We start from the raw sequence: 9,176 nt of genomic DNA, 5'->3' as shown, positions 1-9,176 counted from the left end.
GCCTGGTTACGGCGAAGACCCTTGCGGCCGGACAAGAGAATGATGGTGTGGCCGCTTTACTTAATTTCAGGCAGGCCTTTGCTGGATTTGCCAAAAAATCCGGGGCAGCAAAGGTCGGGATAAGGTCCGTTTTTGGGCCTGGTCGCCGCTGCTCGCCTCAATGACATTGGCTGGACCGGGACCCCACGGCTACCTATCCGGGCCGTCCAAAGTACCATGCCCATTTACCAGGCTCCCAAGTCCTCGAAGGCGAGTGGAAAGAGGGAACTTCCTAGACGTTGTAGAGTGAAAAGAAAGGGCCCGCGGGTACAACTGGGAACTTCATGACCATCAAACAAGTGGTTGCTGGGGTCTCCCTGATGAACAAGCAAGTAGATCTGCTGAGCTGTCGTCCTTGAAGGTCGATATTGCGCCATCTATGGCATTTAATGGCTCTCTGTGGAGTAGTCTTGGGAAGCGGCTTGCGGAGATTTCCAGCGGATGGATGGCGATAGTCGGCTGTTGATCTGCCATGGACCGTTAGCTGATATTTCGAGGTGGGTTCATATGCCGTTGACGGTCGAAGGCAGGTTTGCTTCCACTTGCAGTTCAGTTGACTGTAGAAGCCTCCTTCCAACGTCCGCAGTCGCCGTTCAACAAGCCTGGGGGGGCTGTTAGAAAATTTTGCACATGGATGTCAGAACCCACCTGAGAGTCGGGGATGTTGGATGAAGCGCGCTGTTTTGGGCTTAAGGTGTTCCGGTGTATTGGATCGTGTCGCTGTTTGTTCTTGTCTGATCCATTTCCCAGGAACGGCCCAACCACTCCAACGGTGGCGAGAGGATTCACGAGCCAGGCACTTGGCTCTTGCCCGTGGAATCCGCTGAGATAGCACCCGGTCGGCCAGCCTGGGACCCTGGCTGTTTGACAGGCCAGGGCTGCGACTCTGGGCAGGTAGACAAAAGAGACCAGCATGCGGTCGGACCCCTGTCCCGTTTACTTCAGTTGAGCTCAAGTCCACAAAGGTCACTAGCGGGCAATCGTTCTCCATGCCATCCCATGTCGGCTGCATGAGTTGGCTTCCTATTCGACTAAAAACCCACAATCCGCACGCCGCCTTTCTTCGTAGGGCTTTAGTTGAATACCAAACTCTGTGCTGCCGGTTCCGCGAGGCCTGGTCTGCAGTCCAGACCCCACTACTACCCATGGTTCGACCGAGAGTACCAGTTGTTACAACTGATGGCGGGCCTTTGATACCAAACTTTCGATGGTTCATATTTTGGCAGAGTACTTTGCCCGCTAACCAGATAATGCACGACGTGGGCTGTCAAGCAGTACCGCAAGACCCCAGTGACTCGGTCCCGCCAGCCCACGCTGCTGACGACGTCAGTCGGCATGCACACCAAAGTGCCAGTGTAGTATAGTATTGGGTTTATAGTCTCAAGAAATAGACATATGACCAGGCGTATAGAGCAGGAGTTCTCTCAACGAGTAGAAATCGACAAGTTTGGGCAATACTGTTGTCGAAGAAGTTATACATGAGGACAACTGGTCAAAAAAAGTTGTGATGAAAGGCATTGACGAACGAGCCGAAGACGTTCAGAATTGTGGGATTCCGCTGTACCTGCATATGGTGGTGCAGCTGGTTCGTCTGTTCCTGCATATGTACGAGGCTACTCTGTGCGTTGGACCAACTGTAGTACTGGTATCAACGAGCAGTGAGCATACAGTAGTATGCAAGGCACGCCGAATCGTGGGTGGCCAAACCCTAGAGCAACAGGTACTTTCTCGCCAAAGGTACATCTGTCAACCCTCCTTCACCACACTCCTCCCTAAGCTAGCCCCAGGAGAGGGGCACCAGTCGGATGGAAGGCCTACGTGGATAAGTGGCCGCATGAATGGAGGCAAATTGTTGATAGGACTGCCGCCAGGGGTTCGCGGAGCGCAGAGCCTAGGATCCCATGGCAAAAATTGACCAGAACCCTCCCTGCTCTGGAGCGGTCGAACCTCAATAGATGATCGGCATGGGCCAGACGGATCATGATAAGCTGCCCCATTGGGAAGCCTTCAGCCGGTGATGCATGCGAGTTATGCAACGTAATGCTTAGCGAAGCCCGTATTCACACCGACATGCACCGGAAGATATGCTGAACGAGTATATTGTCTCCGCTGTGAGAGGAGTCTGGGCCACAGGGTATGGGCATACAGCAGGACGACCCAGGACGATAGTGACGAGATGATAAGGCCAGAGTTAAGTCGAGTCGGTTGTCAATGGTGCAAGCCGTGGGAACAAGCCGGTTTGTGCCCACTTTGTGCTGCGGCGGCGCAGCTGTTTGACCCATTGTGCGTGCGTGCATCCATCGGCCAGTCGCAGCTTGATGGGGTAAACAATGAAACTAATGCACAATCGACACTACAAGCACTGGTGCAAACTTATGCAGAGACCTAATGTCTCAACTAGAGGGGTTAATTGATGAGAAAGCCATTTACATGGTCTGAAGCGGCTAGGTGCGGGGTGGGTTAGGGAAAAAAAAATAATAGGGCAATGATGAAAGAATCCGCGGACAAACCAGTTGAAGCCCACCAGTATAGGGCTCTGCCGGTAATCAATGGTGTAACTAGCAGCCGAACGTGTGGTTAGGGCGCAATTAGGACAGAGAGACTTGTGGTGTTGCTGTTGGGAGCATTAGTGGTGGTATTGGTGGGCTTGAGACGAACATAGCACCGTGTTTGATGGAAAATCCCGACTGAAGCTATCGCCGGCTTCCTTCGCTATCAACCAATGGGATCTTGCCCGTAGCTCCAACCTAGCAGAGATGGCGAGCCGAGTCTGTCGCTCGGTCTCAGGGCATCGGGGCGTTCAGCTGGACTAGTTACTAGTCTCGCACTCTCTTTCTGAATAGGCAAGAGGGGGCGAGAGGAAAAGGTTAGTCGTCCAAACATGCGGGATGGCGGGTAGAGACAAAGAGGACACCGCGGGTACCTGACGATTCGAACAAAGGGTTGCACGTGAATTGGTGTGTTGATGGGCAGAAACGTTGTCAAAGAAAGGCAGTTGATAAACCGACCGTTGCAAACGACGCTGCGTTTCAGCTGTTGCGTAAGACCTGAAGCGGCGCAACACCCGAAAAAGCCGATCACTTCAGCAGCCATGCTGAACTGGGATGTTGGGGAAAAGCTAACCGTCGTGGGAAGTTGTGTTGTCGCTATAGCTGATTATTGGCTCCCCGTTGGTATTGTTGGTTGGTTGGTAGGTGAGTAGTGTTGGACTTGTTGTTGGTGCGGGTGCAGAAAGAGACGAGTACCTTACCGAAAGCCAGAACAGTCTCGACAGCTTGTCTTACTGCATGGCGTGTCCGCTATTTGCTGATTCCCCAACCACAATACGATCCTGTTGGCTGCCTCTGGCCTAACCGATTGCGAGGAGCATCCCGAAGCATCAGTGATATGGGCGAGACAGGCGTGGAGTTTGACGTGTGTCCCGTGTCCCGGGGAGCTGAGGGCCTGGCTTGGCATGGTAAGGCATGGTATGGCATGGCGGGCTCAGGGCAATCAAGCAGCGATCAAGGATGCCGTTTGCCCGGAGAGTCTGGCGTTGGTGCGGCGCAGAGTTTGCTCAACATGGCTGAGTCTGAGTCTCGAGGTGCTATCCTTGTGAACATCATCTTTTTGGCGTCGTTGTTAGTACGATCAGATATTGCGTCCGAGCAGCCGGGCGAGGTGCGCAGCGCGCTATAGCGTAGCGCCGTGTGTAGTTGTGCCTCCGTCACTGTAGTGTGTCAAGATCTGTATCGATAAGGCAAGACCTGGTGCGACGGGGATCGAGAGGTGACAGTATGCGGAGGATTTCCTTGGTTGTCCGACCTTTCTTCCGACCATCGTGAGGGTGTGGTGAGAAGGAAGCGGGGTGACACGGTGGGGAGGGAATGCAAGCTTGTAAGTGAGGGGTAGCCGATCTGGTGCTGGATGGCTAGATGTGCCTGCCTGCTTTACGCGCACACATGCTGCATCTAGCGGTGTTCCTTGCATTGCGTTTCCTGTAAGGTACAGTTGATATTGTTTCTCTTTCGTCCCCCCCCCCCCCAAGAGTTTTTTTTTTTTTTTTTTTTTTTTTTTTTCGTAGTGGTGGCGGTCAGTGAGAAGCAGCGGCAGGGTCATTCGTTGTGTGCAGGACGGAGTACATGAGCAGGTGCCTTATTCAGAAACAAGTGCGTACGTAAGGCGGGCACCATGCTTTGATGCAAATGCATGTTCGTTCGATGATGGCGGATGTCCATCCGATTCTAGATGTTTTTGCGTTTTGCAAGTCGCACTTGCCTGATCGATGGCATCATCGCCTACATCGATTACGGATACTACGGTGACCCAAGAAAAGACAGGAAGGAAGAACCTTGCCTTGAGGCAGTCGGGTCTGGACAACTGGACACTTGGATTGAATCTGGATCAAGGAAGGAACAAACAAGACGGGGGTTCGGGAAGCATCTTGCCTCTTGGTGCAGGTAACCTTTCTTTTTTCTTTGCTTTTTCCCGCTAGTATTGTAACGGCAGCCAGCGGCATCCAACGGCAGCAGCAGCAACAGCCTTACCTTTCCGTTGTCTGACTCTGGACTCACTGTCCTAAGAATCTCATTGGTCGCGACTTCCTTTTTCCCACCTTCTTCCCATCAGTCTTTCTGTCTGGACTACGGTGTGGTGTGCGTAAGGTTCAGGCGTCCGGCCCTCAAAGTGCTTATTTCGGCTTAACTAACTTCTAATCGTCACTTTACATCCTTAGACAATACATCAGCTGGCCTCATCATTACGGCACATAGATGCTGCGAGTACCCGTGACTGGCTTTACCACGAACACAATGTACCTGGCCGCGTCCCTGACGGCTTGGACGGAAAGCTAGGCACTGCCTCGATTAAAATGCTTGCTGCATGGGCCTCCTCGCGACGCGGTGGCAATAAAGTCTTCCAATTTAACGTAACTCGGACCTGAAAAAAGATCGGATGTCACATTCTGCCCACTGCCCGTGCCAGTGCCAACTGATTGACTGCCTTTGATGGCATGCTTCACCATCAATTCGGGCCCTGCCCTGTTCCCGCCATGATCATCAGCCGCGGGCCGCGGGCCACTGGCCACTTGAAAGGCTTGATTAACTCTACCTACCAAGACTAGCCATCCACGACTGCCATTTCGCCCCTCGCTGTCAATGCACCGACGAGTAAGAGGGGGACTGCTGCCAATCCCTATCCTGCTCCAGGGATGCCGGGGTCGACGCTTACTTGTCGTTATGCTCTGGACCAACCGGACAGCCAATCCAGACTCGCTTCTCTCAACTTGCTACATTATACGTTCATCTTTACGGAATTTAAAAAAAAATAAAAATTAGGACACCCCCCCAACTGAACTCGATACGGGTATGGCGGGGTCATGGTTGGGTGACGCAGTCAGCATCCAACGCCCCTCCTGCCGACTCAGCACGCCCGTCAAAGAATGGAGATGGAGTCTAAACGAGTAAAGGCCCAGTCAGCTCGTCCGACGTCAACCTAAACGGCGTGATATGGGGGTCCAGGCGCGAACGCGGCGCGCGGGGAGAAAGTGATAACCAGACTGAGGGAGCCATATTAGTGGCGGCTGCGTCATGCCCAGCCAACGCGATGCCAGAAAGCCACAAAGCAGAGTCCAAAGCGCGACGCAAGGTTGCTAACTGGTGTCTGCCATTGTGTGACAGAGACGGTGGAAGTGACCATTGAGATGCCAAGAGGCCTGTGATGGACGTCCAGTGGTGGGATGACTACCTTGTCGCAGACTTTCCGATGACCCTAAAGTGTGTGTGTGCATGGGGGGCCGCAGACGCCCGCGCTGCCGCTGGTAGCTCTGAATGGCCCAGCTCAACCCCATCACACATCCTTTGTGCGTTTTGAGTTTCTGTACAATCACCCACCAGACGAGCGAGTTGAGCATCCATCTGCATTACCACGCGCGAAGGCCTCTGTTGGTGTTAGCGCATTGGATGCGACGCCGGTATGCATGCATCTACATTATTCGAGCATGCTCACATGCTCGTACCTTCCAAGGAATTGTTTGTGCCCTGGCACTGGAGCACTGGAGCACTGGAGCACTGGAGCACTGGAGCACTGGGGCGGCGACTTGTGGCCCCCTCGCATGCCTCAACCTCAGCACTACTTACCACTCGCGGAATCCTAGGGCTCAAACAACTGGTCCAGATGGTTTATTGGGGGAAAGACAGCATGGCACCCAACGGGGATAAGTGGGATGGGTGTACGGCCTCCGCCAGGACCATTTTCACAATTTATCCAACACTTGCACGAATTAACTGTCGACTGCTGCGGCTTTTTATTCTTAGAAGCCGGGTCTTCACTAATTACTATGGCATGTACCTGACGACATCGGATGGACGAGCCACACACGGCTTCTCCAGTGTTGGGGGCTCTCGAGCCCACTGTTTTCTCACCTTGATGACAACTGACAAGTCTTGTTCGTCTCTACGTTGTACGCTGCGGCTCCGGCATGAATCCGACCCGCCGGTCATCCTGGCCATCATTATCAATGCTGCTCGGGCAGTCCATGATCTGCCGCGTTGGAATTCTGCATTTTGGGCCCCGAGCGGCGGTTCTGCTCAGCTGCCTGGAGAATCAAACACACAGCTCAACTCAGCCGCTCCGAAGCATGAAAATGGGTTACGAATGCACCCATGACCTCGAAACTCACTGGCTCCATAGAGTCACTGTGACCATGGAGACGAGCGGCAGATGGCGGCTTACTGACGATGAATGCCAGGCAAACCCTGCTCATTGCCGCTGATGCTGCGCGTTGCTATCACTATTGCCGCTACTACCACTTAAGCTGAACTCAAGTGATCAGCAAACAGCGGCGCAACGCCGTCGAGCACTCGTTGGTTTGGTACCTTGCATTCGCGCCTCCGTCTTGGTCTTTATGTAGGTTGTGCTGATACAACAAGCGACGCGACTGGTGCGCGCCATGATGGCGTATCTGCATGTGCGACTTTTGACAGAGCTGGTTCAGCGAATGGCCGTGCTGGAGCCGGCGGTCAGACAGACGCCGGACTGGACCGGATGACTAGTACAAATTCAAGAAACCATTTGTGCGAGTTATGTGGACGTCGGCTACCCCATCGACACACACTACCCACTTTGTGCTTCGATTTGCATGTCCTATCAATGAAGCACACAGCCTTCGGGTTTATGCAGCTCTGTTGAGTTACCTCGTCTCAATTGATGATCAGCAAGCCTGCCGGGTTTGTCTCATTTCGTACGGCACATTGAACGGGTTACTTAGCCATGGTTCCTTTAAAAAAAAATCCCACTTTCAAGCCCGTCTATTCTCTTGAAGCCCGAAAATGGAATTGTACCTACGTCTAACCAGTACTTGAACTACGTACCTATTAACTACTCACACGCGCAACGGTCGTCAAGCAGAGGATGCCACCACACAAGCATGGATCTATCCACTATGAAAAAATATTGCCGACACTGGGTAGGATGGTCTCTTGTGTACAAAATAAATAAATAAAGAAACCAGAGTTATGATGTGCAATAGTAATATATAGCGTTGCACCGCGCCGAAGCTCGGGGCAAGTACGCAACGCCCGCTCATGACGGCCGTCAACGCCATCTACTGACGTTGGCTCCGTTGCTGTAGCTGTTTAGCATCGATGTGCGGCCGGTAGGGATTTCCAGGTCAGCTCCGAAGAAATAGGCGATGGCTGGCCGAGGGACATGTGTCACGACACGGGACTAGAAGTTGGGATTTCTTTCTGCAGAAAACATGGCTTTTCATCTCAAACGCAATGGCCTACTGGTGTCAAAAGCGGCGCACTTCCTGCAAGGTGTCGTATGTATGCATTTTTGCATGCCTAGTCAGCTAGATAGGCAGTCTTCGTTGCCCTTACAGTACGATACGGCAATCCTTCCAGACAAGGTTATTGGCGGCGTGGTAGGGCCTCCAGCCCGCAGCGGCCAGCATTGAGAAATTGATGGCCATGGACGTCAGGCACAGAGTGTGGATGGGGGAGAGTACCTTGGCATGCAGAGGGACCAGCAAGCTGGCAGGTACCCTTTGGACTGCGGTACATCCGGGCCAGTTACCTCCCTCACTCAGCCATCCAGTCCCGCTCGTCTCATCTTGTCCCTCTTTCCCAAAAGTTGCCCGTCCAGATTTAGAATCGGTTGGTGGCTGCGCCATCCTCCTCTTCCCAGTCCACCCACACACTCGTACGCAGGTCTGCGTGTACCTCGTACCTGGGACGCAACACGCACACACGCACACACACCACTTGCCACTTACCACATATCTTACCAGACAGGAGAGCCATACTATGTAGTGCCAGAGCCCACCTATCTGATGTTTCCGCTTGGCCCCAGAACCAGAATGCAGACTGGACCTGAACCTGAGAGAGGTACGGCAAGGGACTGAAATCTCTGCGCCTCATTTCTCTCACTCTATTACACTTTCCAAGTCTCTGGAGACGCTGTGTTTCTGGTTGGCCTCCATCGCCGCCAACGTTGTCGCCGACGCCGCCCATCCAACCCATCAGTCGTCTTCTTCCCACCCAGTCAGTATCCAGCCAGCAAACAGAACGTCCAGTCAACCAGAGCAGTTTAGTTCAAAGCGTTCCCCCCGTCGTGAGGTGTGTGTGGGTGGCACATCCCCTACCCCCTGTTCTCCCCTCCATACCCACTCACTAGGTTCGGAAACCCATCCAGCGACCGAGGGGTACGTACTCGAGCGAGGGATCCGGTACGTACTTCTAAATACACCCTGGCTGCACATGTACGTACTCAGACCCACAGATACGTATCCATCCTGGTCAGCTTGTGGGTGAGACAGGCCTGTGTGGAGGAGAGGGGAGACTAGGGACGTGGACGTGGACGAGGGACAGGGACGAGACGAGGGTCCGTCGACTCTACCAGGCGCTAGACACTAGGATATGGACATGGTACGCTAGGTCTGGTCTGGTCTGGTCTGGCTGGTCTGCTGGTACTCGGCGTCCCGTACCATCGGCCTATCGACGACTTTTATCTTGCGCCTGTCGGTTGATCTTGGACAGTTTCCTACTTATCCCCCTTCACCACCCACGCTCATTTTACTCTCGCCATTCCATGATCGACACTCCCGTCGGCTACGGTGCGCTGTGATATTTTCTTCTTATGACCTCTCGGTTCTTCCT

General features: G+C 53.4%; 1 protein-coding gene across 1 annotated transcript; it reads left to right on the top strand.

Moving 5' to 3' along the window:
• Positions 1 to 3,426: 3,426 nt before the first annotated feature.
• On the top strand, positions 3,427 to 3,717 carry CTRU02_205603 (uncharacterized protein; the record flags this gene model as incomplete). The annotated part of the gene is made up of 1 exon (XM_070204580.1): positions 3,427 to 3,717. One exon carries the CDS (start codon positions 3,427 to 3,429, stop codon positions 3,715 to 3,717), a length of 291 nt encoding a protein of 96 aa, XP_070061684.1.
• Positions 3,718 to 9,176: the final 5,459 nt, after the last annotated feature.

The sequence above is a fragment of the Colletotrichum truncatum genome (genome assembly GCF_014235925.2).
Source record: "Colletotrichum truncatum strain CMES1059 chromosome Unknown Contig_0003, whole genome shotgun sequence".
Classification (NCBI taxonomy): Eukaryota; Fungi; Ascomycota; class Sordariomycetes; order Glomerellales; family Glomerellaceae; genus Colletotrichum; species Colletotrichum truncatum.
The sequence above is the reverse complement of the archived record's forward strand: the minus strand, read 5'-3'. Positions and strand labels throughout refer to the sequence as shown.